At 40.1% G+C, this 19,865-nt stretch overlaps 1 protein-coding gene across 1 annotated transcript in view; it reads left to right on the forward strand.

Annotated features, from left to right (window-relative positions):
- LOC125450811 (methylcytosine dioxygenase TET3-like) overlaps positions 1-12,323 on the forward strand; it is a 160,569-nt gene extending 148,246 nt beyond the window's left edge. The window contains exon 12 of the mRNA XM_059642595.1: positions 8,918-12,323. Within this exon, the coding sequence (XP_059498578.1) occupies positions 8,918-10,116 (1,199 nt within the window). The 3' untranslated portion in view covers positions 10,117-12,323. The remainder of the gene's footprint in view (positions 1-8,917) is intronic.
- The last annotated feature ends 7,542 nt before the right edge of the window (positions 12,324-19,865 follow it).

Below are 19,865 nucleotides of genomic sequence, written 5' to 3' on the forward strand. Positions count from 1 at the left end.
TTTATTTGAAATCACAAGCTTTCTGAATGCTGCTCCATAGTCAGGTGAAGTCTATCACTGGAGTACCACTGGCGTCTGTCAACTATTACTGGATGATATTTGCTTACCAGGAATTAATTGGGATAATCAAACATCATTGGCAAACAAGTTTAAAGACTTAGCAACAAGTAATAGCATTTTGAGCCTGGAGAAGAGAAAACATAGTAGGGACCACCATTAACTTTGCAAAATAGTATTTAACAGATGACCACAAATTAGCAGCTGATCTTTGTAATGGATAAGTACATTGAAATAAAAATTGAGAGATGGAAAAGAAATTTTGATGCACAATCACCCACTTGACACTATTACACAAAGTCAAAACGCAAATTGTTTAAAATGCTCTTGAAATAATTCTGAGCCACATACCAGTGAGGCGTACATTTGTGGCTGGTTTATAAAGGAAGTAGAATCCTGCAGGAGAAATAATAGGAATGAAGAATAATAAAAGGGAGTCTGGATGGATTGCAGTAGGAATTCCAGATTTATTTGATTATTAAGCAGCAGCCTGGTAAAACTGGAGCTCAGGAGATATTATCAAACAACATTCCTTCCCCTTAAACTTTAGGAGATTGTGTTTTACCCTAAACGTCCTGAATAATGCCCTGGTATTTGCCTGTATTACAACAGTTTCAGTGGAGCCATCATGTAAATACTGTATGTAACGTGCATGTTCTTCAGTAAGAGAATATCCGGTGATATGCATGGTCGCAACCTTCCATTACAAAAGAAGTAAAGGACTTGCTGTAGGTCCTATGATAATAGAACTGACATTGAAATCATAGTTTGCTGAGTGGAGAGGTTTCTGTGTACATCCTTCAATTTTCCTTCAATTGCAGGACTATTAGCAAGTAATCCAGGAGGCTCAGAGCCACCTGAAGAAGGAAAGTTGAAAGTGAGCAACAACTTTCCTTTCAATCTCTTTAGATGGACTGTCACATAATCTATAACTTCCTCAGAATCTGGATTTGTTGGTTTGGCTTTAAAAATGGTCAGGAAGCCTCAGCTCTTAAATGACCTCAGTTTTAAGTACATCAAGTGCATGACAGACAGTGTCAACTTTAAAAGCTCTGTTACAAGGTGGAAACAATTAATTTGCTGTGATACTGAAATGTTGAAATTTACCATTGTCAACAAAAAGGAACAATATAAAAGGATTTGACAAATAGTGGTGGAATCAAAGCAGAGTTCCAGATGAAGAATTAATACAGGCACAATTAGTACAGGATGGCATAGTGGTTAGCACTGCTGCCTTACAGTGCCAAGGACCTGGGTTTGATTCCTCCCTCGAGTGACTGTGTGGACTTTGCACGTTCTCCTTGTGTTCGTATGGATTTCTGCCAGGTTCTCCGGTTTCCTCCTACAGTCCAAAGATCTGCAGGTTAGGGTGGATTGGCCATGCTAAATTGCCCCATAGTGTCCAGGGATGTAAAGGCCTGGTGGGTTAGTCATAGTAAATGCAGAATGACCTCCTCTGCTTTAACTTCGATCACTCTGTGATCCAAACATTTGAAGCTATTATCACAACCCTAAAAAACATTATTAATTTAGAGACATTTGTTATTCTATGCTTCACAGTATTGCAAATGGCAGGAATAGAAAATGATTCTCACATGTTTAATAGTTAATATCTTTAAATGTAAGCTGCAATATGATCGAATAGTGTCCAGTGTCAGTTTCAGTGAAGTCAATGCCCCCAAGTGAAAGATATTTTTCCCCCAATTCTTTCAAACCCAATTTCCATATCATTGTCTCAAAGTACGTGCTACATGTTTGACAGTGGATTTGTGAGTAGGCTGTTGTTGTCCACCCTGTTAGAGAACTCACTGGTGCACAGCTGTTGGTGCCTTTCGTTTTGACTGACTGATAATAAATTTTTATAGCCTCAACAAAAGCTACTGAAATATTAAGGCAGGTAAAATCCAAATGTTCAGAAAGACAAGATAATAAAATGTGAGGCTGGATGAACACAGCAGGCCAAGCAGCATCTCAGGAGCACAAAAGCTGACATTTCGGGCCTAGACCCTCTCTGATGAAGGGTCTAGGCCCGAAACGTCAGCTTTTGTGCTCCTGAGATGCTGCTTGGCCTGCTGTGTTCATCCAGCCTCACATTTTATTATCTTGGATTCTCCAGCATCTGCAGTTCCCATTATCTCTGTTCAGAAAGACATTCTGCTTAATATTAAGTTCCAATTATTAACTGGGCAATCCACTTGCCATAATTCTGGACCATCTTTACTGAACCACCAATAAAGAGAAATCTTACCAAAAAGGAGTGATAAACTCATCCAGCACTCATAGGATTGGGATGTAAGAAACCAGAATTGAAAAAGGAGCACCAATTAATGCAACATGAGAAGAGACTGTTGATTGGTTGGGCCTTCACTTTGGGATGCAGTAGGAATAGTTAACTGTCAACCTTAGTTCTCAGACAGGGAAACTCTGATGGGTCAGGGTGTTGCTGCAGAAATACAGCAGAAATTGACAGTCTCTGTGACCCCCCCTTTCCAATGATCAAGGTGCAAACCCAACTCATAATGTTTACTTGGTTTCTATTGTGATTCTGAGCACAGAAAATGTTGTACAAAAGCAGAATTGCAATAAAAATTGGAGTATGGTCTTCCGAGACTTATAAGTGTGAGCTGGTTGAGCAAAATTGGCATACTGTGTGCTACAAATTGTGAATGGGATGTGTTGTTTGGTATGATCTACTAGTCATTGACATGTGTTACCTGTATGCCTGGCAAAACATCAGCAGTCAAACTCATACATCACATTACTCAATTGTGTGATAGGCAAAATGTCTTTTTTCTTTTGGCTTTATAGTAACATTCAATTAGTGGAAGAAAACTACTCCTGTTTAATGCACTGTAACAGTGTGTGACTGCCATTGTTATGTTTTGAGACATCTTCCCTTCCAGAGTAATCTGAGGTAGAATGGGCACTGTTCAGGGTCAATATGGGTCCTTTCATGAGCTTGCACAATCTACAGTAAGTGATGATTTGAAAGAATAATAAGCTGGGTAGCCATTATCATGCAGAATAGTTTTTCTGTGCTCTAACAAAGCATCAAGTTTCCATGGTGAGCAGATGGTTAGGGTCTTGTTCACAAGGTTACCAACAAGATTGATTTGTCATCTATAGAAATGTATGAATTCCATCACAGATATTGAACAGTGAATGTAGGATGTCAGTATACAGCAGGAGAGAACCCATTTATAGATTTCTCAATTAATAAAGCAAGGAAAGGGAGTTTGTTTGATTGCTCCATATCAGTGGTAAATTTGAGCACTGAAACATAGAATTGCCGTGTTGTGGAAAGAGGCCATCCAGCCCATCAAGTCTGCACTGACCGTCAGAACGGCATCCCTGATAGACCCAGCCCCTAAACCTATCCCTACATTTCCCATGGTTAGTCCACCTATCCCTGGATACTGTGGGCAATTTTGCGTGGCCAGTCCACCGAACTTGTACATCTTTGCACTGTGGGAGGAAACTAGAGCAGCCAGAGGAAACCCACATCAAGACACAGGGAGAATGTGAAAATTCCACACAGACAGTGGCCTGATGGTGGAATTGAACCCGGGTCCTTGTCACTGTGAGACAGTAGTACTAACCACTGAGCCACCGTACTGCCCCACTGGATGGAATTTAATAAACTATGTAAAGAAATGGTTTGATGCAACTACAGATTCAAATATTGCAAATGTGTCATCTTTGTATTAGAAGTATGCAAAGGGTAAGAGATTAGTGGTTGGTCCATTGAAAATACACTTCTCACAGTAATATGTTAGCAAGAGCTCAGCCCATAGGGATCCTATGTCAGCACTATCTGTTTGGGTGTATATGGTGTCATTGAAGCTGAACTCAACTGCTAGTATAAACTGCTAGAGTTCAGTGTGAACTACTCCACACACGAATGGCACATCGAGGTTACATAATATAGTGACATGGGCAAACATCAATAACTCCTGTGATTGGTACGTTGGTGAGTTAGGTGTCAATTACTGCAGTAATAAGAATGATATCGCAGAAGGGTCTTCAAGTGAAAATTTGAGGGTAGAGTTTAGGAATAAAAAAGGAGCAGTCACACTGCTGGAGGTGCATTATGGACCCCTGAATAGTCAGTGGGCATGAGAGGAGAAGATATGTTGATAATCCACTCAGATGTGTAAAAATAATACTGTATTTATATTAGGGGATTTTCACTTCCAAAACATTAATAGGATAGTCTTAGCGTAAACAGTTTAAAGGGGATAGATTTCTCAAAATGTATTCAGGAGAGCTTTTTATATCAACAGACTCACAATGTGATACATTTGTGCCTCTAGGAACTAGATATATTAATGTACAGGAAGCTGTTTTATATAGATAAAGGGATTTATGCATTGCAGTTTTTGGTTGGGAAAGCAATCTTGGAGACTACAAATCTCTGCTGCATTCCCATGGCAATACCCTGACCAATCACAGTCTATCAGTTTTGACTGAGAACGAAGAAATATTTGCACCTTCTCCATCTCCAAGCCAACAATGGCTTAAACAAATCAATACCCTCTTCTCATTCTGTATAAATTGGTGTTCTTTTTCCAAGTCTGTCTTTTTGTGTTGCAGCGATGACGAGCACAAGATGAAAACCTTTAACTTTGTGTCTCCTTTAGGCAAGTTTAAGTAGTGTACTACCAAGCAATTAACATGCTGTCCTTTCACTTTGCATTTCTACACTTCAATCTCAGAGCAATTTCCAAATTTTAGCAAGGCCATTGGGATTGAAAATATTTTGCAACATTCTGTATATCATATTCCCACATTAGTTACAGATTTAGAACATATCTCCACTTACAATATTCATCCAAAGTAATGTCAATGGGTGGTTATTACATTGTTTCTTCTTGGTTCTGGCTATGACCATCACCAATAAGAAACAATCTAATCCTTGACAGTCAGTGGTGTTACGATCACTGAATCCACCATTGGCAAGATTCTTGGGCTTACCATTGACCAGAAACTCAATTAGACCTGCTACATAAACTCAGTGGCTACAAGAGCAGGTCAGAGGCTAGAAATACTGTGGTGAGTAACTCACCTCCTGACTCCCCAAAACCTGTCCATCATCTACAAGGCACAAGTCAGGCGTGTGATGGAATATGCCCCACTTGCCTGAATGGGTGCAGCTCCAACAACATTCAAGAAGGTTGGCACCATCCAGGAGAAAGCAGCCCAGTTGATTGGCACCACATCCCCAGATGTCCACTCCCTCCACCACTGACGCTTAGTAGCAGCAGTATATACTATCTACAATATGCACTGCAGAAATTCACCAAAGATCCTGCTTTGGAAACACCTTCCAAACCCATGACCATTTCCATCTCGAAGGATAAGGGTAGCGGTTACATGGAATGCCACTACCTGCAAGTTCCCCACCCTGAATTGGGAATATATCACCTGAATGGGCATGCACCAAGAGTCATTTTGAATCTGGATGAAACAGACTGTTTTACCACTTCCAGTACTGCTCCTGGCCAATGAGGAAGCCAGCTATGATGGATCATACCTTTGTAAATGTTTGGGATTGGTGAAGTGGAGGGAGAAGGGGGAGGAGAGAGCGGAGGCCGCAATTGGATAAGCTGTATTGGGCTCCCAGCTTTGGAGGGACCATCCAGTAAGCTAGGGGACTTGTCAATGAGGAACCCCACCATCCGCAACAACACTGGGACATGTGCTGGGCTGGTTGCTTGCCGTAGGCCTCGCCTATATCTAATTTAGTGGTGTTGGTGGAATGGTTGATTGCTGGGTGAGCCACCTGTGCCGGCTGTGCCTTTGCTATAATTTCACTGAAGGTAGGGGGGCATGATGGATATGTAGCAGGCAAACCACACATTAGGTTTAATGTGCCCCTGCTTCAAACCCACTGACAGGTAGAATTAGATTCAGTTGCCCGTGTGCATGGGCAGATTGTGTGACTGTGATATCAAAATAAAAGGCTACAATCTTTATCTAATTGATAACTGAACAACAAATGGCCAAGGTCATCCTTCTTATGATCCTCTCTCCTGACAATGGACTAAATGGCCTTCTCTTGTTCCATACCCACTTAAAGTCTGAATGTTTCAAAGGGCTGTGTTGTGTTGAACTGTACAGTGTCTAGTTTCTTGAACACATGGTAGGCATCCATGGCTACTACAGCTTTGGGTGAAATGTTCCTGAAAAATTGATCGATAGATTAAAATTAAATAATGCTTCAAAAACAGATGCTTGCAGATGTGTTCATTAGGATCTTGTTATGTGCCACAATTGAATATCATATGTTAGCCCTTTGATCACAGTAACTTCAATCAGAGGGGCTACATCCAAAAGTTCATGTGAAGTGAAACTTCGAGATGATTGAGGAAGCCCCTAGATACAGGGGGGTCTGCTATAACGCATGTTCTGGCAACGTGAATTGGCTATACCATGATTGGCGAATAGGGTAATGCTATTTCTAAAACATGAACTTGCGTGGGCTATAATGCAATTCCATCAGTGCATGGAGGAGTTGACATCACATGATCATTTCGAGGGCTTTGTCCTGAGCATGTGCAACGTCAGCCATGAAACTGTCTCCGCTGAGGGGAAGATGGACAGTGTTCTTCAATTCTGGAAGAGCTTTAACATCAAGAATGCCATTGACACTATCGTGGAGGCCTGGGGTGAAATCAGTAATGATTGCTTGCATGCAGCTTGGCGGAAACTTCTCCCAGATTGTTTTTCAAGACTTTAAAACCTTTGATCCATCAGAGAATCTCCCAAAAATCAAAGAACCTTGTGTTGAATTGCAAAGCAAGTTGGATTTGAAGAAATAGAGAGTGAGGATGTTGAAGGGCTGCTTGAGTCCCACTGTGAAGACCTCTCTGTAGCTGATCTACAACAACTTGTTGCTGAGGGACAAGTGGAAGCTGGAGATGAAGACGATGAAGTCCAGGATGCAGCACCGTGAGGGCTTACCATTTCTCTTTTGTGCTTCTATCCTGAGGGAAATTGAGAAGCAGTTTCAGCTCTTAGAGGACAATAGTTACAATGCAGAACGCAGCAGGACAGCAGTTTGTGGAATAAGATCTTATTGGCACCTTATGAACAGCTTCTTTATGGCGGGGCAGGCTTGAGGGTCCAGATGGCCTGCTCCTGCTCCTAGTTCTTATGTTCCTCTTCATGAAAGAAAAAAAAAGGACAAAACAGTAAAAATAGGATGTCTTTTTAAGCCAACTCCCAAGAAACAGTCAGAAGACAGTGAAACAACAGCAATAAACTTCTGGATGAACTATTTTTCGCCCTAACCCTGCAACCACAACTGCACCTGAAGGTGGTAGTGGTAATTATTATGATGATGATGATGATGATGATGTACCTCAGCCCCTGCATTAACAACAAAGCAACCTCAAAACCTCTTCCCCCATCAAGTCGTCTTGGTCTGTCCCTAACCCCGCTTTTCCCATAGGCCCATTATTTCTATAGCACCATTTTCCAGAATGCCATGTTGCGCAGGAACGCAAATATCATGTTACAGCAGAACCCCTGTAACCCAGTTTTCCTGCAAATGTGCTCAATGTAAAAATGAAAACAGTGTTGCAGTAAATACATGAAAAAAGTTTTTATTTTTTGGTTAACTCAAGCTTTGCAGTGGCCTGACCTGTACAATCAAAGGCAGTGAACAAATTTGGGAGTTGGCTCTGCAAAGTCTCAGTTATCTTTTTCTGCTTAATGTGTCATCTTTGGATGAATCCATCACCCAGATCAGCGTGGTGAAAATGTCTTCCATGTTTTTGTGCTACAGTGTAAAATCCTGGTGTATCTCTCCAGCCTTTGTAGCTTCATCTAGGCAAGTGGGTGGGTAAGCATTCATCAGACTCTTAAGAGCCTTCAGGGTGATGGTCTTCCTTTCCTTCCGTTGATACATTTTGTCCATTTTCCTGACCCTCATCTCAAAATTGCAAGTGGTCACCCATGAGGTTTTGTTAGCCTCATTTTTGTGTGCTTTGCTGCTTCTTGGACTTTCCTATTCTTAAGCTTTTTGATGCCGTCAATGTTGGCAAGGACCATAGAGGTGACATGTTCTTTGCTCCACTCTCCGCCAGTACATTTCAATTTTAAACATTTAAGAGCAATCAGGTAAAAGGTCGTAAAATGATCTGTTTTGTCTGCATTAAAAATGATGCTGGGTGCATGCTCATTCAGGATGTGAGCAAAACTATCTGTGGCCCAGGCTGCAGCCTTTCCCATGCATTAGCGCTCGAGCATGATGTAACGGGCACTGATTGGTTGCTAATGGTCATATAGTACGTGTGCATGAGTTTGGCTAATCCAAGACACAAGTCCTTAACTTCACTTTACCACCGGCATCCTCCTTCCAGATTTTGGACTTTGCTGGAGTGAATTTCTGAGGTTCAGTTTATCCAAGTCTGAAGTGACCTGAAAGAAGTTTGTAAAATAATGAGGGATATAGAAAGAGTTAATGGTAATTGTCTTTTCCTTAGGATGGGGGATTTCAGGACTAGGGCGGGCACATTTTTAAGTGAGGAGAGATTTAAAAAAGACAGGAGGGGCAAATTTCTTTTACACAGAGAGTGGTTCACATGTGGAATGAATTTCCTGATGAAGTGGTGGATATGGGCGCAGTTACACCATTTAAAAGACATTTTGATAACTGGATGAATAGGAAGGGTTTGGAGGGATCTGGGCCAGGAGCAGGCAGGTGGGACTAGTTCACTTTGGGATTATATTTCATATCAACTGGTTGGACAAAAAGATCTGTTTCTGTGTAGTATGACTCTGTGACTATGACTCAATGTGATTTTTCCGTGTCTGACATTCTAAAGTTCTTTCATTGGTTTTGTTTCAATTGCAGGTCGTGTCATTCCTCCAGGTATTCAACAACATCAGGTTCCCAATTACTACCAATCTACCCCAACAAGCACTTATCCAAGTTACCCATGTAACGGCAACACACCAATTGACAACTTCCACCATTATATGGGGTCCTATTATCCTTCACTTGCACACCATATGGACATGTACCGTTACCAAGTTCCAATGAACAAGCTTACCCTGCCACCAATTCAGACTCTTTATCAGCAATTTTCAAATTCCTACAGGTATGGCAACAACCAGATGTGTATGGGCAGATTTTGTAACTACGGTATGCAAGTTAATGGCTATAACAGTTGCCCGATTGAAAACAGAATATCAAACATCCAACGTTATCCTCACTTCAGTTCTTCTCCTCAAGTTGATACCCAGCTTAGGGAAACTGGTTCAAAATCAGTGTCAAATCTGAGTAATCAGAGTGTGGATCATTCAGCAGTCGCTCGTGACAGCCAATATCCTTCATTCACGAGTTCTTACCGAGCAAATGATCATCATCCTGCTAGTGCTTTCCCAATAGAAAATAAAGAAAATGAACTTAGTATGCTTGGAGCTAATGACATCTCAAGGCTTCCTTCATCAGTTAATTGCGAGACGGCTAATACCTCTCAAGCAGAAGTAGCTGCAACTGTCAATCATAGAATTCCAGAAAACACCTCCCAAATGCCTTCACAGCGCGATGTACCTGCTTCAGAAGAATCTCAAGAGGTTTGGTCAGATAGTGAACATAACTTCCTGGATAAAGATATTGGTGGGGTTGCTGTGGCGCCATGCCATGGGTCCATTCTTATTGAGTGCGCAAAACGTGAACTACATGCAACGACCCCTTTGAAAAACCCAAACAGAAATCACCCAACAAGAATATCTCTTGTATTTTATCAACACAAGAGTATGAATGAGCCAAAACATGGATTAGCACTCTGGGAGGCCAAGATGGCAGATAAAGCCAGAGAAAGAGAAGAGGAGGCAGAGAGGCTTGGTGTGGATTATGTGCCTACCAAATCTTACAGCAAGAAAGCAAAACGAGAGGTCCCAGAATTGCATGAACCCATTGAACCACCACAGATACGTTTTATGAAGACTCTTGCACAAAGGACTATGACTTTCACAACAAACTCAGTAACTACAGCGTTCCCATATGCCTTCACACGGGTTACAGGTCCTTATAGTCGATGGATATAGCTTCCTACTCAGATGGGTTACCTCATTTTCTGTCTAGCATCTGGCAAGGCAGCTGTGCTACACCCAATGAGGGAAAATAAACAGTGTTTGATGGAGCACTGGAAATAAAGAGTAACACCAGCAAATGGAGACACCCTGAAAAACACATACCCTGTATCCCGACTCACTTGTTAAAAGAGAGTTCATAGTAAGGACCAAGCTGAAAAGCGTCCTATGCAAAAAGTGCTCTTTCAGAAAATCATTCTGGAATAATGATGCATGCAGAGTCTTTCTGTAAATTAATTTAATCTAAATATTTATGCCAGACACAAGTGACCTCTAATGTCATTAATGAGCCTATTCTTGGACGCAGGGCAGAAACAGAAGCTAATCCTCTGGTGCTGAGTATTATTGTTACCATGGCAACATTGAAAAACTACACATTTCCAACATGTAGTTTTTGTTACAAAATTGTCTATCAAACTCTTAGTGGTTTGTTTTGCCTTTATATATTGTTTGCAAATAACAGTCAACTCAAACAGTTAGAACAGATTTTAGTTGACTTGTCAGGAAAAAGAAACACTGAAAAGTTTGAAGATCATGGTGCTATGAAAAGTTTGAAGATCATGGTGCTATATTTAGAGGATTTTTTTAACATCTTTGATGTAAATCTCAAATGCCATTTAAATGGTTTCATAATAATTAACATTTTTCAATTGCGTATTTGATGCTGAGGTCTCCTTTCATAGCATAGAGGCCTTTTAACTTAAAGTTATAGCTGTTTTAAACAAAGTCTACATTTAAAATGTAAAGTACTTCAGAGGCTCAGCAAATTCTGATTCTGTAATAAGGATTCTCAAAATGAATTTTACAGAATATTTTGTAAGATTTTGGTGTTCAAAAAGCACTTTGCCTATTTTAAGCTTTGACAACTTGAAGGGTGATAGGGTACCAAGGCATTAAGAGATTTACTGTAAAATAAAAATCTGTCAAAGTTCTTTATAATATCCATAATGCCATAATTCAGACGATAGGCTATGTATACTTTTTAAGTGTCATTGATTACCTTAAAGTTTGGGATTTACTGGACACAAAGGGGAAAACTTTACCAGAACTTCATATAAAAACACTGATCCTGGTGCTCATATACAGTATGCAGCTAATTGTTATATGAAAATGTAACAGTCCATACTACATCACTAAAGTGATTGTACAGTTTTAGATCCTAGGCTTTCATATTAACACTTATCTCACAGCATGTTTTAGACAATAATATTATGGTTATCCTAGACCAATTAAAACATTTATAAATGAATTATATATTCACTCAATAGATTTGATTTGCAATGAGATGTTAATGTTTGGGTAGAATTGTAATTTTTTTTTAATAGTTACAAATGTAAGCAGTGTCTTTTAAGAGAGAGAGAGAGCTGAAAACATGCCAGGAAGATGTAAACAGGGTTAGTTGTATCCAAATGGAGAAATCAGGCAGCTGGCTTGCTGTGGTAATGTTTAAATGTTAAATTTGTAAATATAAAAATACAAAAACAACAAAAAAAGTTAAAAAGGTGTACAGTAAATTAATTTGTAAACAGAATTTTCTTTTTTTTTACTTAACGCTTTTACTATTTTAGTACTGTAATGTTTTCCTAATCTTTTTTTTAAGCTTTTCTTTTCAGAATGGTGCTACTCAATCTGCTACAGTTAAAATGTGAGTTTAAGAAGTGTAAAGGGGTTGGAGATGTTCTTACTTGTCATATACCTCAGCTCTTGTACCGAGCAATAGGAAAATGATGATTCAGAAGTCAGTAGTGTTTTGTACACCATCATTGTTTAATTTAAAATAGTCTTTATGACATAAACATGCTTTTTTTTCATTTTGATACTTGATAACTTGAAATTCAAGCTTTTGTTCTACAAGAAGATCAGGGATATTATAACTCTTATATTCTCCTTATGCCAATACGTCACCTGTGTTTTAATATCACCCTTTTATTTTGTTTTTATTTTCAGGGATACCTTCACTTTGTTTAATCCCTATTTGGATTTTATGTGTATAGTGGGATACATGTACTTGATGCTTCTAAAATGAGCGTTAGTAAAGGAGTGGCTTTGTTTTTAATTCTAAGTGAGAAAGTACATAATAGTTCTTTTTTCTTTAAGAATTTGGATGATGTATGCACTGAGCTGATAAAAGGGAAGAAAAAGAAATGAGTTTGTTATTTTCATGTGGGGGGGTGGGTTTGGGGGGAAAGGGGAGCTATTGGTGTCTCATATGAATAAATGAACTTGTGCCACTTGTTGTACAGGGCCCAGCTTCAGTAGCAACATGTCTTTTGGAAGGAAAGTGCACGTATAGGGTATTGGGTTGATGCTAGCCATACTTGAAGATGCTTCAGAGTGGTGTTGACATTACTTGAATTTAATTTCAGCTTGATTGACGCACAGCAGTATATATTGTTCACTTCTCAAGCTAGAGGGTAATGTATACTCAAGTGTAGAATACTTAGCTGAATTTGACACTAAAATCAGTTTTGGTGTGCATTTTGTACGCGTTCTGTTCTGTATTTTACTTTAGCTTTGCTCTTTACTGATGAATTGGGTATGTTGAAAAAAGATTAAAGAGGCTGGTTATAAATACTGTAAGTAATGTACTAAAAGCGGAAAGTTATTTGAAAGCTGTTTATTATATCATTCCTGATAATGCTGAGATGTGGGTGTTTTTAATAAAATTTATATTTATTTAATGCAGACATATTCAAGTTGTGTGTTTTTATTTCTCAAAGCTTAAGATATACCTTGGCAAATGCACTTAGGAAAATATTAATTTAGCCAAACTCCTGAAATCCAGTGTTGTTGTAAAGAATGAAATTCATCCGAAGTGGGATTATTTCCGATATCTCAATAATAACTGGTTTTAAAGGGCAGTTAATGAATTCAGCATGGTCTTCAATTAAAACTGAAAGAACAGATTACAAGCAACAAAAATTTATAACAGAATCCATGCTTGTATCGTGTCCTTAACAGTGTAAATATCTCATTGGGCAAAGAGGTAAAAATGAACAATGAGCTAAAAAATGGATATTATGAAGGGATGAATAAAAGCTTTGCAAAATGTGGATTTAAGGAGGTTCTTAAAGGGGATGGAGAGGTTTTTGTAAAAAAAATTACTGAGCATCAGACTTAGGCAGTTGAAGGCATAAGTTACCAATAGTAGGGAAAAGGGAGGAGGAGCTAGCGTGAAGTCAGAGTCAAAGGAATGCAGACTTCAGGGATGGACAGTTGTAACGCTCGACGAGGTTTCATACATGAGTCATTGTGGGTTCAAGCTCCACATCAGAGATTTCATTGCACAGTCCAAGGTGACACCCGAGTTCAGGATGAGATATTACATTAATGTCCCAGCTGCTCGCTGAAGTGAACATTACAAGTTCCAGGACAAAATCTGAAGATCCAGAAGTTTTCCTGACACTGTGTCAAATATTTGTCACAACTGAAACAAAACAAGCAATAATTTATTTTATTTGTTATGGGACTTTGCTATCTCCAAATTGGTTGTTTTTTTTGTCTATATAATAATATGTCCCTATTTAAAGTTGACTCAGTTCTTATTTTGTCACTGTTTTATTAATCTCACGAATTTCAATTTAACACTGTTTTTGGCAGACTTTTTGTATAGCCTGTTTACTCCTAAGACCTTTTCCCCATGCTTGTACCTGCATCCAATCCAGCTGGTCTCCCTCCGGGTCCCACTGCTGCCCTTTTTGGTCCGCTCCTACACAACACCTGACCCACAGCTCCCTTTCTCATCCTCTTGTTCTTAGCTTTAAAGGCTCCAGTGTCCTTCATCCTAGCTGCCATTCTAAACTTGTCATGATGTCCTGGGTTCCGCTGCATGGCAGAAATTGGTACATGTAGGTAGTTCTGCCTGCATTGACCGTTATCTGCCACTAGATAGAGCCTCGTCAAATAAAAACTTCAAGTGAATTTAATTTTAACAATTCTTTACAGTAATATTTACATTGTATTTCTCCTTTTAAAAATTGATTTTATTTTGAATTTTATGTTGCTTATGAATGTAGGAATTTAGGACTATATATGCCATTTTGTTTCCTGCTAGGAGAGGTCTTGAAGTACTTCACCACACATTTAAATATAAAAGAAACAATTATTTGGTTTGCAATTTATTTCAGATAGGAATATTCAGTGCTGTACAGTTTAACCTGTACATTTTTTTGTTCCCTGAGTAGACAATATCCACAGGAACCAAAATCTGGCTTTAACGTTGATTCCTATGGGAAAGCATGCTTCAATAAAATTGTTTCACTTAAAGGCACAATTTTAAGGAATGCAAACACAATTTTAAGCATGGTAGCGAGTTTTGCGAAGATTTGTGTGTTCGCGGGTGGCACTCTGTTGGATGGCATTGGTTTCCCTTCATCAGAGACTTTTTGTGTAGCCTGTTCACTCCTAAGACCTTTTCCCCATGCTTGTGCCTGCATCCAATGCTCTCTGAAGAAGGGTCTTGGCCCAAAATGTCAGCTTTTGTGCTCCTAAGATGCTGCTTGGCCTGCTGTGTTCATCCAGCTCCACACTTCGTTATCTTTTAATATCAAGGCACTGTTTTCCCTCTTGGATGGATGTAGTTATCCCATTACACAATGTGAACAGCTTGAAGAATTCAGGATGGAGAGTTGTAATACTTGAAGATCATTTGTATATGAATAATTTGGCTGTCAGCTCTGCATCAGATGATTGAGTATTCAGCCCCACTTTAGAGGTTTCTGAGCACAAACCAAGCTGATACCCAAGGCAGCCACACCCGAGTTCAAGATGAGATATTCGATCTAAGTCCTGGCTGCTAATTCAAGTAAACATCAAAATACCACAGACAAAATCTGAAGGTCAGCATGTTTTCCTGACATCTGTCAAACAATCACCTTCCGGTGAATGCATTCAAACATTCATCTTCCGGTGTTAGCACAGTTCCATCTTTATCAACCCAAAACCATCAACTGTTCCTATTCTCAATGTATTTCCGTATTGAACAAATGTGGGCGGTCAAAGTCTGTATCTGTGACCTCTCTGAGTTGGCCACTGATGGAGATTTGCAGATGCAATCTGACTAGAAGGCGTCCATGACATGGTGATAGTCTCCACATGGTTCTTATGCCTGTTAACACTTAGTACCACGCAACCTCCGTCCCACAGCCTGATGCACCTTCAAATGCAATCCACCCTGTTCCATGCACCCCAATGACTCCTTGTATATCCATGCTGTCTCATACCACCCATGTCACACCATTCTGCCTACGTATCATCTACAGCCACTCACTCAATAACAACTGTGTACAGATACCAGGAGCTTTGTGATAACAACGGAAAGACTTGGAAGTGGACTTTACAAAAACTCTTAGAATCTAATACAAACAGTAAATCAAACACAACCATTCAAACAGCACACAAAATGCTCCAGTTTCACTATATATTTAAACCCGATTAAGTTGTGAAAACAAATAAAATTCCAAAATCACACCAAATACATACGAATTCATACCTTTTTAAAGCTGGGAACGAAACCACACTGTCAGTCTGTTGAACAGCTGTGCAAACAACCACTCGCTGAACTAAATGTTTCATTAGGTTTTGGAGCTCATGCAAGCATTCATAATGGGCTCAGGTGCCAGAATAAACCACTACAGTTCCAGACAATAGTGCATACTGAAACTGCAAGAAATGTTGTTTCCCAAATCAGAGTAGATGGTCTGTCATTCAATGGGAAACAGCATATGACTAGGTTTATTTTTCTAAGCTGATGTATCAGGTCATTTTTTCCTGCGTTAAAACACACTGGACATTAAAATTCACATTTGATCATACAGGAGGGTTTCAAATAACTGTTTACTGCAATTTTAATGTATAATAGGAATTTGTTCCATGGAAAAAGTATTCTAAAGCATCTCAAAACTTGCACGACATTGGTCAATATAATAGTCAACTTCCCTTCGTTAGGATAGAAGTTTATAATCAATCATTGCAGTTAAAATATCCTTAACTTATATGATGGAATCTAATAATGAAATTTGAATTTCTGAAAACATTTTACACTTACTCGTCAAAATGTCCCCAGTGCCTGAACATGGTTGGTTTCCAAACTCTCTTACCTGGTGGATTTCCTAAGGCTTCTAAAACCTGCCTGAACCAACAAAAACATCATGGGAGATTAGGTGAAAATTCATCATAGATCTGTGATTGGTGACCACAACATCACAGTATGTGGAGACATTAACCTAACTCAAATCTTTTCTCAGATACGGGAAGTTTCTATGCATCTACGAGGAAAAATTCAAATTTACGAACTTACAGCTTCAATTTTGCCAATCCCACACCCAGCCCCCAATTTTCTGAGGACACAAAACTCCGTTCACTGGTGTGCTTGCCAGTATTTATCTTATTTTATATGAAGGTCTTTGATAATTGACCACTATATTTCTTACATTACAACTACTGCTACATTTCAAAAGATTTTCATTAATTTTAAAAGTACAAAGACATGTCCTCAGGTCAAAAAACAACTTTTATGTTTTTTCAATAGCTCACTGTGGCCACTTTGTTCTCTTGCAAACAAGGCCTATTCATTCATGAACTTATTGCATATGATTTCAGGGATAACAAGGTGTAGAGTTGGATGAACACAGCAGGCCAAGCAGCATCAGAAAGCAGGAAAACTGACATTTCAGGCCTAGACCCTTCAGAAATTTCTGAAAAAGGGTCTAGACCCAAAACGTCACCCTTCCTGCTCCTCTGATGCTGTTGGGCCTGCTGTGTTTATCCAGCTCTACACCTTGTTATTTCAGATTCTCCAGCATCTGCAGTTCCTACTATCTTTGCATATGATTTCATTTGTATCCCACATTTAAGAGAAACCTAAGTAAGGGTTGATGACACCATTTGCCTTAATTAAGCCTCCGCCTCCCCTTCTAGACTGTGTGTTGGCATATTTGCCCACTAGAGCACCATTGTCATTGTGTGGCATTATCACCAAATTGCAACTTGGCTTGATCCCAAACTCCTCTTGCACTTGCACCTCCTCACCTTGCATTCAAAACATTACAACTCTTCCAGATTCAATACAAATGTTATCACTAAACCACCATCACTTTTTTCTTCCTTCAGTCTCTACACCAAGCTATACCCTCCAACCTAGGTGATTTCATCTTCCATCTCAACTCATCATGTTATCTCACCTTTCTACTGGCTTTCTATTTTCTCTAACTTCTCACCTTTTCACAGATGCCCCTTGACCTTGCTGCTTCACATGTCTTTGATAATTCCAAAATATCAAGTGCAGATAAGGCTATTTCTGATCACATACTTCAATCCTATTTCCTTCCATAACAGCTCCAGCGTTAAACTAGCTCTCAAAACATTTACAATTGGGTTTTCATAATCCCAAATGTCTAGCATTTGGCTGCTATTCACCACAGCATGTTGCAGCTCCTGATTTGTTTAATTGCTCCTTCCTCTCTACCATTAATGGCCTTGTCCCTAATAAAGCCTTACTCACTCTAATCCTGGCCATTCCCTGATATAACTCTCATCTCCATTCTCTTAAGCTTCTTGAAAGCAAACTTGAAATGAAAGTAAACTTGAAACAATACAGTTGGGAATTGTTTGGGCAACCAATACAATTCTGGCTAAACCACATAAATCTCTCTTGAATCCTGCTCTCATATGCAAAAACTGTCCACTAATCCTGGATCATTTAGGAATGTACAGACAACTTCTGGCTTCTTTTCTCTATTTCAAAACCTTTTCTTAAATCCCTCCCCCATGTCTTTTCCATAAATACACATAAATACTTGTCATTACAATTAAGAATACCTGGTCAGTTCCTTTTGCCACTTTCGTCCCTCCTTAAGCCAATCAGGTTAAATTTTGTTTTAAGTTTGCTACATTCTATCCCTGAATGCTCATAATTTTCAAATTTCTGTCTTGTATTCATTATGCCCTCTTTGAATTCAACTTGTCCTTGAAACTCATTTCCTGCTTCCTCAACTCTATTCAATATGGTCATGAACACGGTAAAGTATCTCTCTCCTTGACCTGTCTTCAGTATTTGACACAGTTTCATCAGGATCATCGTCCACTAATGTTTCTTCAATGCTGTCCAGCTGGCTCTGATATCGGGATACTGTGCTAAGCCCAACCATCTACAGGCGCTTCTTCAATTACCTTACCCCCCCCCCCCCGCCATAAGGTAGGATGTTCTCTGATGATTGCATAATGTTCAGCACAACTTCCTACTGCTCAGATATGTAGGTAGTCCATTTTCAAGTACAACAAGAGCTGGACAATATCCAGATTTGGGCTGACAAGTGGCAAATAACCACTCATTCTCGGCAATAACTATTTCTGAAGACATTTAACCGACTGCTCCTTGACATTCCCTGGCATTAGCATCACAGAATCCCACTATATCAACATTCACAGGGGTTACCACTGACCACCGACTAGAAACAACTTGACTCGCCATATAAATACAGTATCTACAAGAGCAAGTCAGAGACTTTTTGTTCTATTCATTCATGCGATGTTGACGTCACTGGCCAGGCCAGCATTTATTATTCATCCCTAAATGTCTAAAGGGTTGTTAAGTGTCAACCACATTGCTATGGGTCTGGAGTCACATATAGGCCAGACCAGGTAAGGACAGCACTTTGATTCCTTAAAGAACATTAGTGAACCAAGATAATAAAGTGTGGAGCTGGATGAACACAGCAGTCCCAGCAGCATCTCAGGAGCACAAAAGCTGACGTTTCGGGCCTAGACCCTTCATCAGAGAGGGGGATGGGTGAGGGTTCTGGAATAAATAGGGAGAGAGGGGGAGGCGGACCGAAGATGGAGAGAAGATAGGTGGAGAGTGTAGGTGGGGAGGTAGTGAGGGGATAGGTCAGTCCAGGGAAGACGGACAGGTCAAGGAGGTGGGATGAGGTTAGTAGGTAGGAGATGGAGGTGCAATTTGGGGTGGGAGGAAGGGATGGGTGAGAGGAAGAACAGGTTAGGGAGGCAGAGACAGGTTGGACTGGTTTTGGGATGCAGTGGATGGAGGGGAAGAGCTGGGCTGGTTGTGCGGTGCAGTGGAGGGAGGGGACGAACTGGGCAGGTTTTGGGATGCGGTGGGGGAAGGGGAGATTTTGAAGCTGGTGAAGTCCACATTGATACCATTGGGCTGCAGGGTTCCCAAGCGGAATATGAGTTGCTGTTCCTGCAACCTTTGGGTGGCATCATTGTGGCACTGCAGGAGGCCCATGATGGACATATCATCAAAAGAATGGGAGGGGGAGTGGAAATGGTTTGCGACTGGGAGGTGCAGTTGTTTATTGCAAACCGAACGGAGGTGTTCTGCAAAGCGGTCCCCAAGCCTCCGCTTGGTTTCCCCAATGTACAGGAAGCCACACCGGGTACAATGGATACAGTATACCACATTGGCAGATGAGCAGGTGAACCTCTGCTTAATATGGAAAGTCATCTTGGGGCCTGGGATAGGGGTGAGGGAGGTGGTTTGGGGGCAAGTGTAGTGAACCAGATGGGTTTTTCTGACAATCAGCAATGGTTTCGTGATAGGAATTAGGAGTCTAATGGCAGACACAGCAACCTTTGTTTTAACGGGTGCCTTATGATCCAGCACTCTCGGGAAACCGTTAAAAATTATATACCTCAAATACCACAAGTTTACTCTATCATTGTGATCTCTGCAATGTCCAAGT

The sequence above is a fragment of the Stegostoma tigrinum genome, chromosome 3 (genome assembly GCF_030684315.1).
Source record: "Stegostoma tigrinum isolate sSteTig4 chromosome 3, sSteTig4.hap1, whole genome shotgun sequence".
Lineage (NCBI taxonomy): Eukaryota > Metazoa > Chordata > Chondrichthyes > Orectolobiformes > Stegostomatidae > Stegostoma > Stegostoma tigrinum.